This window comes from Silurus meridionalis, chromosome 23 (genome assembly GCF_014805685.1).
Source record: "Silurus meridionalis isolate SWU-2019-XX chromosome 23, ASM1480568v1, whole genome shotgun sequence".
In the NCBI taxonomy this organism is placed as follows: Eukaryota; Metazoa; Chordata; class Actinopteri; order Siluriformes; family Siluridae; genus Silurus; species Silurus meridionalis.
The window spans coordinates 17,414,860-17,435,272 of record NC_060906.1 but is presented as its reverse complement, the minus strand read 5'-3'; the positions used below and the strand labels follow the sequence as shown (position 1 = coordinate 17,435,272).

Here is a 20,413-nt window from a genome sequence, read left to right as displayed (position 1 = left end):
ATTGTTTTTTGTTTTGGTTTTTTTAAAAAGGAGATTGCAGACTCAAGCTCTAGACTTTAAATGCAGAATGAAAGATTATGAACAACACTCATTTTTATGAAATTAAACCATCATGTGTGTCATTGCATTGTAAGTCATCACATCCCTCACCTTTCATCTTGTGAGATTTGTGCTCACGCATGCACATCCACACATACCCACACCCTCACCCATACCCACACCTCACATACACATGCACACACAGGCAAGGACTACCCAGCCTCAATGCCCGGGCTCAGAGAGACACCAACACGACTACTGGGACTCCATGCTGCCGTTTCTCTCACTGAGGGGGACAAACCCTCAGCACAATGGTGGGATCAAAACTGTGGCTCTTATCAGGTTTTGGATTAATATCAGACGGACGCTGGGTTTTCTTTTTTTATGCTTTGAATTAATATGACTTCCTATCCATTTGAACATTTTCTTAAAGAACATAAAACTGATGTTAATGTGACTGCAGGTTTGAGTTACTGCACTTTATCATGAGCTGGTGGCTCAGGACATCAAAACAAAGAGATTAAGGCAAAAGGAGCCATAATAAAATTCTATGAGCATAATCTGTTAATTGCAACTAAAAGAATCCACAATCATGACCAGTTTCTGATAAGATGACCAGATTGTTTTACTGTTTCATGATACAATGATGATTTATTGGAGACAAAATTTTGAGATGGCTGTAATCAGCATTTAAACATTATTCTAAAAACACACTGTCTTGAATTATGTTAATTAACAGCACAGTGGAGAACGTTAGTTCGGCATTGTGGTATGCAGCAGTGACTGTCATTTGGTTTTGTTCTGTAGCCACTGGCAATGAAAACCTGCAGAACTAGAGTGCTTCTCTCCGTCTCTTTCTCTATGCCTCTCTGTCTCTTAGTCTCCCCACCACTTCTCTCTCACTGCCTCCCTGTCTTTATCCAGATCGATCTGGCTCTCTTCTGGCCACCTCTGAATGGCTGTTTCTAAACCTTTGGGGACCCTAAACAACAACCTGCAATGTTATGGGGCCCTCTGGTGGCTGAGGGCCCCTACTTGTCTACATATACTCTTTTTAACTCAACAAATGGCCCTGCCTCTTTATCTCTTTCTCTCTACCTCTGTTCTTGTCTATGCATCTCTCTATCTATACATCTATCTCATGCTGGCTGCCTCAATCTGTCTGTCTGTGAATCAATCGTTTTAAGTCATGCTGAACTATTTCTTTTCTCAGATCTTGGCTTCCATTGATGCAGAGCTTATTGAAATTATTAACAGGGTGTTGGCTTTAATAATCACACTTTTCTGCGTTTTGGTTTCATCTCTTATTTTTTTTGGTTGCTTAATTTAAAATCTCGTTTTATGAGCCAATTTAACGATTAAGTGATCTTGTTTAGAGCTTCAGTGCTGATTTGCCACTAAAAAGCGAATAAACACTAAAGCTCTCAGTATGATCACTTACAGATCAGCGTTTCGTTATAAGTTCCATCTCTTTTCATCTTCTTTTTTCTTTTCCATAGATAACCTGTAGACTTGTGCTAATTGTAAAGTTTAATTGACATTTGAACTTAAATAAATTTAAAAACAATCCATTCGAAATCTTAGTAAATGAACAAATACAGCACCAAGACAGATAAATGATAAAAATTCAAAGGAGCTATATTTCCAGCATACAGTCATTTATTTAGTCTTGTTTACTTGTAGGTGGATAGTATACATATAGTCCTCTGACAACCCTCATTAAAATGGACAGAAATGAATAAGGACCCTATAAAGATTAATACCTTATACAAACAGCTCACAAAGTCATTCTATTCATTGTTTTTGAACTGCTGTTCATACTGGGTCACAGGGCAGCTGAACACACAAAAGAAAAGTGCTAACTTTCCATATACTCTTACAGTATATGAACTCACAGATTGGCTACTGTTTGTGTAATTGATACAGCAAGAAGCAAAGCCTTCTTTCCCAAGGCTAATTCTGTTTTTTGGACTGGCAAACACTTGCTGAACTCATGAACCTTGTGAATGATCAGCAAAACACTTCCTACAGTTACACTCAGGATTCCTGGATTTCCAGGATGCTGGGTGGGATTTCCAGAGTAACATCTGCCCATTTTCTTTAGGGTTGTAAAAATGTCTGGAGCTGATGGTAGATATACAATTACATTTACATTTGCGGCATTTAGCAGACGCCCTTGTCCAGAGCGACGTACAAAAGTGCTTTGAGTCTCTAGCAAAGAATAAATCTACACTGGTATGCAAGATTACAAACTTAATATAAATAGAACTCTTGAGTAAGAAATAGAACTCTTGAGTAAGAAAGCAGTAGATATACCTGCTTTCAAATATAATTTAAGTACTAAAAATTCTGAGCATTCTTAAATTAACTAAAATAATATAAATGTATGTGAGAGAAGCATTTTTATATCAAATGTTCATTCTATGCTGAAATGGTGGTCTGCTATTTGTTTCTTTAGTTTTTGCACAAGTCTTAAAAAGCTTTGCAGCAGTGTCATATACGCCACCAGCTAAGACACTTTCTGAATATCTTTATTTCTTGGTATCATTATGATTCCTAGACTATGTCTTTTACAATTTGAAGGAAGAATTCACAACGCTAAAATCAAGGCTAAAAGTTATTCTCTTTATAAATAATTTTCACTATAAATTTACTAAAAATTGTGTATGATAAAGATACACATGTTCATTATTTATGCATTTTACAGTAGAATAGATAAAGGTGAGAAATTCTGTGAGAGTCTCACAGCTCCTGTGCAAAATGAAACAGGAGCTGTGGTTTTACATATCATTACATAGTTAAAATTTTCTGGTCCTTAGCAGGTCTTAAAATGAGGTAAATGTAACCTTAGATAAAAAAAAACAACTGTTACACCATGTCATTATTTATTTTTTACTCTAAATGGAAAAGCCATGTGAGAAAAGTACGTCTTATAATTCATTAGCGTGTAGAACCACCTTTAGCAGCAATACAATGAAGCAATTGTGTTCTGTATGGCTTTCTCACATCATTGTGGAGGAAATTTGACTCGCTCCTCCTTACAACTGCTGCAGTTAATTTTAGTTTGGAGGTTATTGTTTATGCACAGCTCTCTTAAGGTCCTGCCACAGCATTTCAATCAGGTTGAGGTCTGGACTTTGACCTGGCTATTGACCTTGATTGTTTTGTTTTTTTTAGCCATTCTGATGTAAATTTGTTGGTGTGCTTGGGATCATTGTCATTTGCATGACCCAGTTCCAGCCTAGCTTTAACGATCAGACAGATGGCCTCACATTTAACTGTATAATACTTTGGTATTCAGAGGAGTTCATGGTCGATTTAGTGACTGCAAGTTCCTTATGTCCAGCCCAAATAATCACCCCTCTGCCAGGTATGCAGTGTTTCTATTGAGATGTTGTGTTTAGTCTTTGTTGAATGTGGCGCTGTGTTCACAGCTTCAGTTTGGTCTCATCTGTCGAAAGGACATTGTTCCAGATTTTCTGTGATTTTGTTCAGATGCAAGTTTTCAAAGCTATGCCATGCTGCCATGTTCTTATTAGATAGAAGTCGCTTTCTCTGGCAACCCTTCCAAACAATCCAAACTTGTTTAGTTCTTTCTAATTTTACTGTCATGAACTTTCATAGGTTCCCTGGTGGTCTAGTGGTTAGGATGCGGCGCTCTCACCGCTGCGGCCCGGGTTTGATCCCTGGTCAGGGAACCAACCCCAGCCATTAGGGTTGCACAAGCCAGTGCACTCTTAGTTCCGGTCCCAAGCCCGGATAAATGGGAGGGTTGCATTAGGAAGGGCATCTAGCGTAAAAACATGTGCCAATTCGAACATGCAGATCATAAATACGGATGATCTGCTGTGGCAACCCCTAATGGGAGAAGCCGAAAGAAAGTTTACTGTCATGAACTTTCATATTTTACATGGTAACTAAGGCCTGTAGAGTCTTAAATGTAACTCTTGGGTTTTCTGCAATTTCTCTGAGCATTGGACATTCTGACCTAGGGGTTAATTTGAATGTCCACTCCTGGGAAGATTAGCAACTGTCTTGAATGTTTGCCACTTGTGAATAGTCTGCCTCTCTATAGAATGATGAACTTTAAATAGTTGGAAAATAGCGTTCTAACCCTTCCCAGATTGATAGGTAGCAACAGTTGCTTCTTTAAGATCATTGCTGAAGTCTTTCGGCCTTGGCATTGCCTTAACAAAAACCTGAATGCTCCAGACCAGCAAACTGCTCAAACGTGGAATTTTATGGAAGTGGTCACACTTGCTGAACACTTTTTGATAAGCAGCACCTAGCTGCTAGATCTTAGATACTACTAAAGCAGTAAAACTGTGCTAAGTGTTTTCACACATGGCCTTTCCATTTCTCTACTTTATGTACAATTAATAATGACTTGGTGTAATTTGTTGCATATTTTTGTTCGTCTGAGGTTGTATTTATCTCATTTAAAGACCGCTAACAACGGGATGATTTTTATTCTGTCCTGATATGTAAAACCATTGAATTAAAAAAGAGTGTGTATTTTCATTTCACATGACTGTACAGTGTCTGTGCAGTGTCTTTATATCAATTTATTTTTTAGTTTAGTCATAATTTTCTCAAATTTTCACATTTGAGTTTGTTGTCTACTTTTATTTAAGAATAAACCTTTTTTGTTGTTTTCCCATATTATTTTACTAAACAATGAACATTTTAAATACTATTAAATAAATCAAAAATCTGCAGACTAAATGCTTCTGCATATAATATGATTAGGGTTTATCCTATCTTTCTTTGCATATCTGACACCAGTGATTCCAGCAAATTACTAAAGGAAATGTTTGCATTTAAGCATGGCAGTTCAGTACATCTGTAAAATGCGTTTGCTGCAATCATCCGGTGTCAGATTGTGAAAGTGTGGTGAAAATGTCTAAATGAATTTCATTAATTAATAGAATAAAGAAGGTAAGATGTTAAAGTGTTTTTGTCAGAACTAAGAACCATATGCACTGCCTATCTAATAACTGCACTGTTGCTTTCAGGGATCCAGTTTCGCCTGCCTACTGCCTGTAATGTTGAACGAACACAGGAACCAACGCCAGGTAAAAACTCTCTGTCTGTCTTCTTAATAGGTTTATTTCGCAATGAGTAAAGCACATACAGTACACTCTCTGACAGTTCAGCAGAGATGGACTTCCTTTTAAGTCTTCTTTTTTATGTTCCTCAACTTACTCATCAGGAATCTGCTATTTAGAGACGACATCCATAATTAGGATGGCTCTGTTCTCCAGCGAGAAGGATTTCTCAGTATGCACGCTGAGTCCTTTATACCTAGCATTGATATTTGCATCAACCAACTTCTCATGTTTGTTAACAATTCCAGAGAGACATTGTACTTTATTGCTGTGTCTCTTATTGCTGGTTTAGTGTCGTGTGTATGGTTTCTGTACCTGTGGTGTTGATGTAAGTCATCATTATTTGTCACCTTTAGTGCTTCTACGTCTGACTTTCCATGCCAATATCAGTGCTTGTTATTTGTACATACCAACTGCCAGCAGCTCTACTCTGCATTCCAATACAGTAAAGGAATTAATGCTTTTTCCATAACAATCTGCATACATATGGTTATGGCCATGAGGTGATGACTTAGTTATTTGTATTAGGAATATACTAGTAAACAGAAATGCCACACTAATTCATGGAAAGAACTAAAGGCCCATAACAAAGGCATGGGTAATGCACCACACTTCAAATTTAAAGGTTCATACAAGTCACCAAGAAGATTTTTCAGCTACATTGGCCTTGCTGCTGAATGTCTGGATTATGCCATAAGACCACACTTCCCATCAGCCACTGCACCAAGCCGTGTGTTTCTGCAACAGAATCGCTATTGTGTGTTAATTACCTTTTTTGCATTGACTCCCCAATCACTATTCATCTCTCTGTGTCTATTGTCTGTTCTTGCTCATTAGTTTACAGGTGTTCTACGTTTCAGGATTTTGTTCTTTGTTTCTGTCATTCATCCACTTCCTATATACCTATATAATATTTCTTTTACTCTCTATGCACATCTCCTTTTGCCACAATTGACACATCAGTAGGTAATTCAGGGTGTGTTAAAAAATATGTTAACTCTTTCAACCGGGACCTGGTGAATTCCTTTTAACTTTTTTCAAATGCTTCTATAGCATAGGTTTTTTTTTTATTAATTAAAAAGTGTAACGTTACAGCAACTGTCTTTGCATATAATGTCATGCTTAGAAGAGTGACAAGAGAATGTGCTACTCTGCTGGATTATTAGCTAATTTCTGATGAAATTGCTTAAATAAATAAATATATAAAACACACTTTCACGAAGCACAGAAAACATAAACTACTACTATCATTACAACTATTAATAATACCAATAATAATAATAATACATTACAATCCGTTTCTCTTATTAGAATATACCAAAAGAACAACATGTTAGAGGAAATGCCAAACCATTGTGCTTCAGATATTTGTAATAGCCATGTTAAATAGGGAGGAGTTTTCAATGGACAAGCAGCATTTAGTTCTATTTTAATCTGTGCTGTGATTCATATTCTCTCTCTGTCTCTCTCGCCTTCTTTGTATGATTCATGTCAAGGGTTCTACTGGTGACTAGTCTGCATTTCTAGTTTGCAATTTCTTTTTCACTCACTGATTCATAGCTCCTTGCCCACCTAACACATTTATGTTAGTAACTTCCACCCTCTGTCTCTTGTCTGGATGATTCCTTTTCCCTCTTATTTCATGTTAAAGATGGATGTGTGCTTCTTCCCAGGTTTGCTGGCTTCTTATACATTCAGAAGAGTAGAGGGCATAGGGAATATTTTGGTGAATAGCCATGATGCTATGAGAGGATAGGTCTGAGGGATTAAAGGTGGCAATAATTTACTGTCACAAAGTTCAGAATAATGTTCATAATTTTAAGAAAAATGATAATACTGCTAGTAATGAATAAGTGGAGGAACAAATGTATCCCCAGACCCAGGCCTCCTTTCTATACTTCCTAGTAGCACAAGTTTCAGAGACCACTTACAATAATGATAAGCAGGGGTCTATTGCACAGTCTTGTATTCTTTGTGGTAATGATATGAAGGTTGCTGCTTTTTAGCCTATCAAGTCTTTAATAGTAAGGGGATGTGAAAGAGATTTGATGTGGATCATAATAGTTTCACTGTGCAAATTTCCTGGAGGCATGATTACTGGAATGGTGCTGTGAGTTGCCATTCCATTCCCTTTCCGCTGGGGTTCCAATTCAGAGCATGAATATTCATTGAACTGTTTAGAGGAACTACAAGAATATGTAATTACTTGGCTACTTTCTCATCCATAAAGTTTCCAGCTGTCCCAGTGTCAATGAATGTGGGAAAATAATCAGAACTTGACACCAGCATAATCTTAGAGGATATTTTGTGATAATTTTTTATGCTTAAATAGCTTTATGATGTGTACACTCACCTAATCCAGTGATTGCATATTGCAGTGTTCATATAATCTTACATGAAAATGATTTTACACTAAATGATTTTAGTGAAAATAATTTTTCACCAAAAAATTGGCCTGATCCATCTCCATGCATATTAATGACTTTATTGTGATATTACTGTATTATCAAAGGGCTGTGCTTGGATTGAGGGCTTTTGGGTGTAATTACAAATATCCACCTGAAAAAAAAAAAAAAAACTGGTTACTATATCCCTAATTTAAAATGGAGCTCTTCAAACCATTAAGCTTGAAAGGATGATCAGTTCATTTAGATGGATATCTATTATTGTCTTAAGTGCAGGTTCATTCCATACACTTTCTGACATGAGACAATGAAAGGTGTGTGTTTAGTTTGATGCAAACAAGATGATCATTTACTCTCTGGGATCCCTTCCCAAACTATCAGTAGGTTTGTTGGAGCTCATCATAGTTACTGTAAGTGACAATAGAAGAGATGACGAGGGCGATTTGATCAGTGGCACACAAGTAATGTCTGGAAGAGCAGGCAAATAGTAGGGAGCACTGCATCAGTAAGCACCTTACATTATCTTGGCAAATGGTCATATTTCTAAGGAAGACCCATGCAGAGTGCACTTTTATGGTTTGTGTTGGAGAGCTGTAAGATTGCTTTCAGCATGACTGTTCTAGGAAAGATTGAAAAGAGTTTTTTTTTTTTGATAAAGAAGCTGGATATGTCCTGAGAAGCCACATCCAAGTCATACTTAATCTGAGTCATCCAAAACAGAATCACATTTTAGATGAAGTTAGTAATCATAGAGAAGTCAGAATCCAGGAAACCATATTGAATATAGCACAGGGGACAAGCCAAAGAAAAAACCAAGACCCTGGTTCAAATAAGACAAACAGACAAGAAAACACATCTGTAAAATTTGGCAAAATGTCTTCAATGGATAAATGTTCTTTGCCTAATTCATGTGAAATTTTGTGGAATTCTGTAAATTGTAAATTTAAGCACATATGATTTATTAGGTTCATTAGTCTAATATTCCAGTGCAAAACTTGAGAATCAACACCAAACATATCTAAGCTGACCATGTTTAATTTGGGTGCAGAGATAGTTATGAGTGCATTTTATATCTATTAAGTATCAGGTTTGTTGCACAAGCTGCCAAATGCAGACTTGCTATAAAAAATATCCTGCATATACTGTACACCTGCCACTTTTGATTGTGATTTTGGATCCTTAAAATTCTTTTTTCATTATAACGCAGTGTGATTAATCATATGACCCATGTTTTGTCCCACTTTCTTTTATGATATCCAGAACCAGCAGTGACGTTCACTCCGAGCTATAAGAAAACACCTCCCCCAGTTCCTCCACGAAGTGTAACAAAGCCACTGATTTCAGTCACAGCTCAGAGTAGCACAGAGTCCATGCAGGATGCATATCAAGAAGGCCGTTTACCCCGCTTGCCCCGCAGCAGAGATGTCTGGGGGAAGTACGTCTCCACAGAGAGCTTGGACAGTGCCAAGGCGCTCACATTGGCCACAGAGGGCAGACGGCTGGTTTCCACAGGCAGCTATACATCAGTGCAGACCTGTGATAAGGCCGTGCTCGTGTCGAAAGCAGAGGAATACCTAAAAACGCCACGTTCATCTATAGGGATACAGGTATACAAATTACACCTGTATTCATATATGATCGTCATGTATCTATCGTCATCCTGTGTAACTAAATATACTGTACAAAATTATAGGACAGTGCTAACTGCCTTTTCTTGCCCACAATTATGACTCTTTATAAGCATGCATAAGAGTAATGCTACAGAATAATACAATTCTTTCCAACCAGAGAGCAAAGCCTATTATGCGCTATTATACTGTACTTCTGGCCATGACAGACTGTGACATTGGTGCAGTTCAAACTCGCAATGTCCTGGCATCAGAACAAATGCCATTCTGTTAAATCACTGAGGAGCCGTTGAATGTTACATCATTTAGTTGATTGTTTCTTTGTTCCTCTTTTACTCTCCTGATCTCCTATTTAGGTGGAAGGAGTCACAGACTCAGAAGCAGAGAGTAGAGGTCTACCACAGTATCAGTCAGTGGGCATCCAGGTGGAGGGCGAGAAACGGTGAGGCTAGAGTCCTTGACACACTATTAATAATAATAATAATCATAATAATAATAATAACAATGATTGTGTGTGTGTCCTTTTTCAGCCATGGGCGTTTTAAGCGTTCAAACAGCGTGACAGCAGCAGTGCAGGCTGATGTAGAGCACGAGATGTTCCGATCAGTGGAGGATAAGGTCGTGCAGTTTGGTGGTTTTCAGAGGCACTCAGAGCCAAGCTCTCCTGCGCAGTACAGTGCCACACGCACTGTGCGCACACAGGGCATCTTCACCTACCGAGATGATTACCGAGCTCCAAGTGGGCCACCGAGCCCACGTGCCCCAGCCTGGGTCGAGGAAACGGAAGAACCAGAAGCAGGTCAGGTGGCAACAGTGCGTGCTGATGGCAGCTGGTACATGCAACTTCTGCACAACGAGACCAAGCGCATGGAGGCCTGGTGTAAAGAGATGGAGCGTGAGGCTGAGGAGCATGAGCTAACTGAAGAGAGTAAGTCACACACACACACACACACACAGACACATTTACACAATCCAGATACATATAAACGTAACAGTATTATATAATGCTGAATAGACCTAAGATTTAATATTCTGTTATTTTTGTGTGTAAGATTTCATAAAAACCTATCCCACTATGTCTTGTAACTGTGCCTCAGTTTTAGGGAAGATCCGTAGTGCTGTTGGAAGTGCACAACTTCTCATGTCACAAAAATTTCAGCAGTTTTACTGGCTTTGTGAGCAAAACCTGGTAAGAACAAGCTTAGTTCATCTTATCTTGTCATGTACACTCTGAAAGAGATGCAACATTTGTTTAGTAAGTTTTGACTATGGAATTATAATTTGATTGTGGTAATGCTTCAATAAGCATATTGTATTGTGCCTACATTATAGTCCTTTCAGCCTTCCATATAGAAACAGAAAGAAATGAGGATTAAATTTTGCCATGTTGCTGACAGTATAATGATTATATTTTTATAGCAAGCATAAATAAGAATTAGAGAGTAACATCTAAAGCCTATAACACACTGTGGGTGTGAAAAAAGCTTACCTTCTCTAATGTATAATAAAGTGTCTTAACATAATAAATACATAATAAATGTATTATTTGGAATATAAAATGTGTCATGTTGCCACATATATTTTTATGAACATAGATGATATGAAAGGGATTTATAAAAACAGTTCATATTTGCCAATATTCATCTAAATTAATTGTGCTAATTACAGAGCTGCAGTTTGTCCCTAAATCCGTGTATAGTAGCAGTAATAACAATAGCTATAAAACCAATGCTAATATTACTATACTAAGTGATGATAATAATAGCAAGGATTGTAAGAATAATACCATATATAGTGGTAACAGAGTAAGGGTTTTAAGAAAGCAGGTTTTAATGCAGGGCTCCTAATATACTGCAACACCTCAGAGCACAATTTTGACCTGTTTTGAACTAAAAGCTGGCTAATCCACAGCCTTAGTTAAAATTTCTCAAAAAGGTGTTTACTATGCATGGTGTAAAATGTTATTTAAAATTTTAGTGTTAGAATTTGTTAAAAAAAAACACAAGTATTCTGAGATTTACATTTTTTTAATTGCTTTTTCTTTCTAATTAGCTTTTGCACAATATTTTTCTCTCCCAAGATGTCATCTCTCAGACCTGAAAATCCACTAATGGAATAATAAGCAAGGAGTTATTTAATAAGCAAGGAGTCAATTTAAAAGCCTAGGCTTAATCTTAATAAAATTAAAGTAATAGACGCTTATAGTGATAGTGATGCTCTGTAAGTATTTGATGATCTTATTTTATGTTTGGTTTTAGTCCTCATTTAAATGATCTCGCTTTATAATCTGTAGTCATTTTATTTCATTTTTCCATGATCTAAAATCATAGTTATTTATTTATTCAATATATTTTATTTATTTTATTTTATAAATGTATTCTCTGAAACTTGTGAATTTTACATAGATTGTTGATTAATCCTCCGCAAATGATTTCCATATTTTCAATATAATGTTTAAGTATCGAGCACTCAGCATATATGACCTGATTTCCCACAGTTTATCTACTAACCATTTTAAATCTTATAACCAGACGCTTTTCATACAAGACGTTTTGTACTGTAGGCAATCTTCATAAGAAATGAAACCTAACTTAATTAAAAATTTATTACAGATTTCTTTCTTTCTTTTTGAATTTCTGAGTTTATTTCTTTCTGAATTTCTTTCTTTCTAGATTTCTTTCTGAATTTCTGAATTTCTTTCTTTCTGAATTTCTATATTTCTGAATTTCTGAATTTCTTTCTTTTTTGAATTTCTTTCTTTCTTTCTTTCTTTCTTTCTTTCTTTCTTTCTTTCTTTCTTTCTTTCTTTCTTTCTTTCTTTCTTTCTTTCTTTCTGAATTTTAAAATTACATTTGGTGTCAGTTAAATTCAGTTCTTTTTATGACTTCAAAATGACCAGTATAACTGAAAACCTTTTTAGCTGCATATTCTGTCTTGTGCCGTCCTGTAGGACCCTAGTGCAATGCCCCGACCCACAGCTCAGGATCTGGCTGGATTCTGGGATCTGCTGCAGCTTTCTGTTGATGACGTCACAGCCAAGTTTAATGAATTGCAGAAGATCAAAAGAAATGAATGGAGGACTGTGGAGGAACCAGAAGAGAAGGCCAGTCCATTAGATCATTTATAAAATGACTTTCTTTACTTTATTATAATGCACAGCTCATTGGCATCTTCAGAAGGGTAGAAGCTAGCAATAGCCTGTTGCTTCATATATGTTGTGTGGTATGTATGTTTGCACCTCTCAGGAAATGAAAGGCCTCAAAAAAACTAAAACGTATTGGTCAGAAGGTGTTATTCTGTGTTTTATTGCAAACATGCTATAGAGTATAGTTGTAGTCATTGAGCTACAGTATTTTATTTTTTTTTTAGATTTCTTATTACAGCTACTGTAACTATAAAGTTCTGAAAAGTAACAAATACAGTAGTTAGAAGAGGACATAAAAATATTAGAAAGGAATAAAAACGATCTTTCCAAAACAACAAACAATAATAGATTTAGTAGAATGAATGTACACCTTATGTTTATCATAATGCAACACATTCGACAATATTTGAGCAGACTACCATCAGTCCTGTTATTCTGAGGACATATTCTCCAAGTCCCCTGATTCCAGTATTGTTTTATTTAATTACTATTTCAGTTTACTGTTTTAGCATTTCTTCATTTATTATTTATTACACAGAAAAGAGTAATGGCCTCACTGTCTATAATAAGCTTTTGTAATAGACCCGTTCACAGAGTAATAAAAGTCCATAGTTCTGCTACACTTAAGATGACAGGTTGCTGGATTTCCCAAGGGTTCCTTTTAAGGTTATTGAAAAATGAATGTCATCAATGACAAGGAAATGTGTATGCAAATGCAGGTAAAATGTCTTTAATTTGACTATTTTAGGCAAAATAATCCAGGAAAATAAAATCACAGTGGTTAAACAGAATGAGGTCACGTGAATAGAGAATAGGGATAAATGGGACTAGACAATAACATAAACGTAAATAGAAATAGTGCATGTGTTAAAGTGAGAACAACTATGCTAAATGAGAAGTTAGGTGACTGTGAAAGCTGTAGATTATGGGAGGCATAGTCCACTGCGGCCATGTTTTATGGTTGTGGTGTTTGCTGGAGTTCGACTGTGGTCTGACATTAACCGGTATAATTGATAATTTAGTAGTGATCCTATTCTTCTATTTTCCCTCATTTATTTAACAAGATCAATTGATCACCAGCTGTATTTATAATATGTGACAGATTTAGCCAGATGACTAATATCCATCAGCTGTATTCAGTCTGTAAAAATATATAAATTAGCAGTGTGATTATTACAAAAAGTGCCTACATATAGAGTCCAGAAATATAATTTTCTTTGCCTTTTGTTAGAAGGAGGCTTTTAACCACTGAGCCACCTGAACGCAGTAATATTTTATAAAACATGTACCTGGGAAAATAATTTTTTATGATAGATCTCAATTTATTATTTAAGAGAGGTTTACATGTTAAGTCATAAAAATAAACCATAAACCATCACTCGCCCACCAACAGGAACCAAAAATAGCATTAATTACTTTCTGAAACAATGTTGAGAACACAGTGAAATGTTAATATCAATCAAATTTAGATTACTGCTAATCTGTAGTTTATATGTTGGTGTTTTTATGTGGCTTAAATAGTATGTTTTATGGTTTCGGATGCATCAGCATATTTACAATTTACAACATAAAAGCTTCTTTCTCAAAATGCAAGCACAAAATGTAAACCTGTTTTATTTGATAAATATATTTTTGTTTTTTAAATTTTATTTTAAAATTAAAAATAAATATATTTTTGTTTTCAATTTTATTTGTAGAAAAAGTGATTTATCTTGTGTTTTTCTTCTAGGAAAGAAAGTGGCCTCCACCAGCAGTGAAAAGGCCACCTAAAGGACGCGGTGCCGGACTGACACGTGACCGGTCTCTGGATCTTCAGGACCGACAAAGGCAGGAGGCTCGACGCAGGCTAATGGCCGCCAAACGAGCTGCTTCGTTTCGCCAAAGCTCAGTCTCCGATAGGGCGGATAGTATAGAGATATATATACCGGAAGCCCAGACGCGACTATGAAATGCACGATTACTCATCCTGTCACCTGCACGTGCTGCTATAACATGCCCTGTTTACACAGGCCCACTCTCAAGCGCCCAAAATCACTCTTAAACACATTCCTGAGTACACGTGTAATCTTGAACATGTTTCTCCACTAATCCGAGAGGCTTCATTAATTTCTAAGTGCTCTGTCTGTTTTTTTTCTGAAACTCTGTTCTCTGCCTAGTACACTACTGTTGGAGTGTGCTATTTTGTAGTTATGTCTGAATCTTTAAAAAATTCTGTGCATTCCCACAATGCACTCCAATAGTTAAAATTTTAAGTCTGTGCTGCCTTTTCATCATTGTCTGTTGGTGTTATTTCCCACTTGCAAAGTCATAAAAAGGCTTTGTGTTCAAGTGTGCTGCTGACAATAGCTAGCTGGTCAGCTATCCTGAAAAAATGTAACATTTCTAACTATTATTTTATAGTGGTAAAAACCAACAAAGAAAGACCAAAAGTGTCATTCTCTCTACCTTGATGAAGTGTTAAAGATAATAGTAATAAGTAATAACAGTAATAAGTGGGAAAAGTTAGGGATATGGCTACTGGGCAAAACAAATATATTATTAAATACAACTATTGAATACTAATACTATTACTCATTCCATATATAAACATGTACGGTTGGCTACAACATTATTTTTGTATGATAATAGGTCACTTCCTGCACATTAAACCTGCAATCACCTGCATAGCACTAGGATTCACTGAAAAGTCGCCTGAGGTCACATACTACAAATAATCAAAAAGCAGGAATCAGTCCAAAGGGATTCAAAACACTGCATACATATATGTAAGTGTCCTTATTGTGTGTTGGTGAAGTTGCTAGCAAATGAACATTGATTCCCAAGGTGATGTGTGTGTGTGTGTGTGTGTGTGTGTGTGTGTGTGTGTGTGTGTGTGTGTGTGTGAGTGTGTGTGTTTGTGTGTATATATATATATATATATATATATATATATATATATATATATATTATATCCAGCAAGTTCCTCAGGTGTGTGGAGAAATGTCTTCAAGATTATAATACAGCTAGAGTTGCTTCAAATCATTACATTTAAATTTGTCCTGAATAACTCTGGATAACTAAAAACCTTCAAATTCATTGCAAAATAAAACATACCTCAGAATGGCAGCCCCTTGTAGATTCAAGATTAATACGAAGTTGGTCATGGATTGATGAGTATAGAAGTTTTTGTGCTTTCGACGACATACAGGGTGAGAAATCTTACTGATCTCATCTGCAATGTGTGTGTCTACAGCGAAAAGCAACAGTTAAGCATATGGACGTGGTAAAGAAAGTTACCTCGGGGGCTGGGGGCACTTGTTTTGTTCCACAGCTGAGAATCGAGTGAGTGAGGTAACCTTTTACATGAATCATCTCAATTTGAAACAATGCTCTATTTATCCTTTTACAAACTCTACTACATACTAAATAAAGAGAATATATTCAGATTTTATATTATAGTATAGTATAGTATAGTATATAACACAATGCATTTTTTGCACCTCAAATGAATCCTGTTTGTATTTCCAAGGGAAATGTTGTTGACACTCACACGATTAATGTTGCAGTTGAATTGCAAATGGAAGGATGTGGCTTTATGGATTCATGCTCACGGACAGTAAAAAAAAAAAACCCTGCAGACACACATATATATATATATATATATATATATATATATATATATATATATATATATATACACAATGATGGCAATGATGTGAAACGAGATTTTGTTTTAATTTGCATTTTGTGCAATGCTCCTCTTCCTCAAGGTCTTACCATTTCTGATGTAGTCTAATGGACATACAGGTACAAAGAGACACTTGAATAATATTCAACTAATGTCTATGGTGCTGCTTTATACTCTGAAATAAATTTCCTCACCTGGCCCTTATGATCTGCACAACACCATCATCAAGCTACAGAGTTTTTAATAGAGATATTAACATGCTTCTGATTAAGCATGTTTGGTGCAAACACGCGTGCTGAGCCCTCTTTCGCCTTTAACAGAAAGGAAAAACATAAAGAAAGACACCTTGGAAATGGGAAAAAAAAGACTTCTAAATATATGATCTTTAATTTCTAAGGGCATTCATGACCAGGTATGTGCCGATAACTGTGTACAAGGTACAACTTTGTATTCCCTAAAAAAAGAGTTGGTTTACTTCCAGGCTGTGGCCTTGCTTCTATAGTAGTACAACACACTCTCTTCAGTTGTCCTATACTAAATCTGGTAATGATTTCAACTACATTACAGTCATATCCATGTTAAAGACATTAATCTATAAATCTGAGCATTATGTTTCTATAAAGTTTCTCTCTTCATCGTTGATTAGTGCTTTGAGGAAATATTTAACAATCTGGCAATGTTAGCTGGCTAGCTAGTTGGGGTAACTTAGTGGTACTGTGGTGGCTACATACTATCAGCATACATTGAAATTCAGCATTAAAAGGCATTTCAGCTTAAAAATTATTTTTAAGTCATGTTTTGCAGTACTGCATCTCTAAGAGTTAGCATATAGGCAGCATTTCCACTGTTGCTTTGTTGCTGTGTTTACGTCCATTTTTAATTGAAGACTTTGTAATACTTCATGAAATACCTTAATGCTTATAGAATCTTAAAACTTGAACTATCTGGCAACTTTTTATACACAAAGAGTGTTAAATGGTACAGTCTTGAACAGGTTGATAGTTGATTGAAGGTTTGAGAACTGGCTTATACATATGCAGATATGTTTCACACATATAACCAGTCGGTTGTATGATTTATTGCAATATTTAACAAGCACAATATTATGACCGTGTATGCTTTGAAATATTGCCGCTATCCCTGTGGTCCATCTGGGAGCAGGCCAAAATATATAAAATACACAACTGTATTTCCTTCTAGTGAGCGCAGTACTGTAAAATACAAAAATACAATGCTATGGTTAAACAATAAACCATGAAATATTTCACAGGACCTATTAAACAAAAAAACTGAAACATATCTGCCCATGCCTAGTCATGATGTCCCTTTATTTTTGATTGCTGGTTAAAAAAGGCAGAGTTCACACAGACATTTTTGCAAACATCAGAAGATGAATTTGTCTTGCTGCTTTGCTAAAGAAATTGTTATGGGAGGAGATCCTTGTTTTAAACCCCTATGTAACTGGAAACTCTTTCAAACATGGAACACTCTGATCCACATTGTATGTCTAAAGCATGGGTAAAGGAAGAGACACTTTGTGTCTGTAGATACAAAAATGTCCCTGTGAGCACAGCCTAATTAATGCACTCTAAATATATGATGTTAAAATGTGTTTTTTTATTTTAATTAAATTTCATTCTCTCATTTCAGTATATACGTTTTCAGTATTTGATATGGAAATGTTCTAATGCTGCTGACTAATTCATGCACTCAAAATGAATGATGGTACAAAAAGTTTATATAGTTTTGCTGATTGAATGTGTTTTTTCAATATATATATTTTTAAGTTAAATTATTTGTTTTTTGCATATTAGTATATTAGTCACCAAGTTGTTACTCATCACATGCTTTTTATATTTATATATAACACTCAATTTATATATACTTTATATTTACTGTCCAAAATACAAAAAGTCTTTCAAAAATTAAAGTCTTAATAATTTATTTTATTCACTTAACAATATGGAAAGTAAATGAACAGAAGGGAAATCCAAATCAATTCATACACTTACACATTTTGATCATACACTTGCCTCAAAGAAACAGGTCTATGATGAACCAGTGATACCAAGCAGGTGCTATTAATAATCAATTTCATATGTAGGTCGAAACTCAGTCATTAACTGAAACAGAAACAGCTGTGTATGAGGCTTATAACTGGGTAAGGAACAGCCAAACTCTGCTAATGCACTAGGGTGAGGTTGTGGAAGACGCAGGTCATAGACTATGGCAAGACTGAGCACAGCAACAAGATTGGGTCAGCAAGACTGCATCAGCAAAGTCTCTCCCAGGCAAAAATTTCAAAGGGTGGTCTCACCAAATATTGATTTGAATTAGATTTTTCTTCTGTTCATTTACTTGACATTTTGTTAATTGTGACTAAGACATTTATTTTTGAAAGCAATCTTACATTACAGTATTTTTTCACACCTGCCTAAAACCTTTGCGCACGCACACACACACACACACACACACACACACATATATATATATATATATATATATATATATATATATATATATATATAGTAATCCCCCGCTTTACCGCAGTTCGACTCTCGCGCCCCTGAATTGCATTTGCCACATAACTAATTTGTTTCGCTGATTTTCCCGGTCTCTAGGGTAGCACGATAAAAACTTTAAAAACTTTTTTTTTGTTGAAATAATGAAATTTATTATTAAAAATATAATTATTAATTATTAAATGAAGTACAATGTTAATACAGTACAGTACTGTATACATAAAATAGCATTTTTGGGGCGGTGGTTGTTTATTGTGGTTTTTCGTTTATCGATAAATGGGGGATTACTGTACATATATATAGGGGTGTAAAAGCACACAATACAAACCTCCGTTTTAAATTTTGTGTTTTTAAACATTTGTGATCATCAACATTCGAACAGTTTACATTTTTAAAACAATTTAAATAAAATGCCTGCTTGGTTAAATAATCTTTTATAAAATGTTACAAAAATAAAATAGAACAAATCAATTTAATGCAATAATGTTTTTATTAGATTGATTAAACTGAGTAATCAATTAAATTGGAGAAAATTACTTTAATTCAATAAAATTTAATAAATGAAAAAATTAAGTGTGTTAACATTTAATATTTAATCTTTTAAAGATACGTTCTAATTAACTGTTCTACTTATTTAAACAAACTTTAACAGATGTCTTAATTACTTCCATTCTTCATTTATTCACTTTCTTGAGACGTAGAATTGTCAGGATTTTCTCCTTTTAAGAGAAATTCTTAAAACTAGACATAAAAAAACTAAAGGATGCATAGTGCTAGCATTAGCCGCTTGCCACTTCCTGGTTATCCTGCCGCTATGGATTAATTAGCATTTTTATGTATATTATAGGTACGGAGTGTGTAGCCACAGTGACACTGTGCTAAGTCTAGTGTATTTTTTTATACACCTGGTATTGTTGTGTATGTTTAAAAGTTTAATAATAATAAAACAATGCGCTCAAAGTGTGAGGTGGAGACTAAACAAACTTTCGGCCCGCCACTTAATACGTTCCTGAGGAAAATCTAATTCAACTATGTTCTGTGCGTAAAAAGGATTCCATTCGGTACACGTGCACCCTGTACCGAACATTTTCGGTACAAATACGTGTATTTTTACACCCCTAAAAAAAAAAAAAATATATATATATATATATATATATATATATATATATATATATATATATATATATACACAGTGCCCTCCACAATTATTGGCACCCCTGTTTAAGATGTGGTCGTGGACTTCTAAAAATTCTCCTTTTTTTTAAAACAACATAGAACCCAAATGCAAAAAAAGAGAAAAATCCAACCTTTCATTTAAGTACATAACTTTGGTGGTAAAAAAAATCATACATTTAGAAAAAAAAAAAACTTGAAATCATGTGTCCCACAATTATTGGCACCCCTAACAATTCCTCTGATAAATTAAATTATTATTTTTTTTTTTTTATATATTTTCTGTAGTTGCTAAGGTTGGTCAGGGTATCTAGGGACTTTTAATTAGTAATTCATGATTTCCTGTTTCCCTGGGGTATAAATATGACGTGACACAGAGGCCTAATTCTCTTACCCATTTGTCAACATGGCAAAGACAAGAGAACACACCATTCAAGTAAGGCAGATGTGTGTCGACCTTCATAAGTCAGGCAATGGCTACAAGAAAATAGCCACTCGCCTTAACTTGCCGGTATCTACAGTCAGAGGAATCATTAAGAAGTTTAAAACAACTGGAACAGTGACAAACAAGGCTGGAAGAGGTCCCAAGTTTATCTTGCCACAACGCACAGTGAGGAGGATGGTAAGAGAAGTAAAAAAATTTCCCAAGCTCACCGTCACAGAATTGCATCAAAGAGTGGCATCTTGGGGTCACAGAGTCTCCAAAACAACCATCAGACGCTCTCT

At 35.5% G+C, this 20,413-nt stretch overlaps 1 protein-coding gene across 2 annotated transcripts in view; it reads left to right on the top strand.

The window, feature by feature from the left end:
• Nucleotides 1–14,734, top strand: part of LOC124377206 (disks large-associated protein 2) — a 122,694-nt gene extending 107,960 nt beyond the window's left edge. For both annotated transcript variants that reach the window (XM_046836583.1, XM_046836582.1), the window contains exons 6-12: nucleotides 5,055–5,114; nucleotides 8,813–9,159; nucleotides 9,537–9,622; nucleotides 9,711–10,108; nucleotides 10,278–10,369; nucleotides 12,131–12,283; nucleotides 14,055–14,734. In XM_046836583.1, coding sequence (XP_046692539.1) covers nucleotides 5,055–5,114; nucleotides 8,813–9,159; nucleotides 9,537–9,622; nucleotides 9,711–10,108; nucleotides 10,278–10,369; nucleotides 12,131–12,283; nucleotides 14,055–14,273 — 1,355 coding nt within the window. In that variant the 3' untranslated portion in view covers nucleotides 14,274–14,734. The remainder of the gene's footprint in view (nucleotides 1–5,054; nucleotides 5,115–8,812; nucleotides 9,160–9,536; nucleotides 9,623–9,710; nucleotides 10,109–10,277; nucleotides 10,370–12,130; nucleotides 12,284–14,054) is intronic.
• The last annotated feature ends 5,679 nt before the right edge of the window (nucleotides 14,735–20,413 follow it).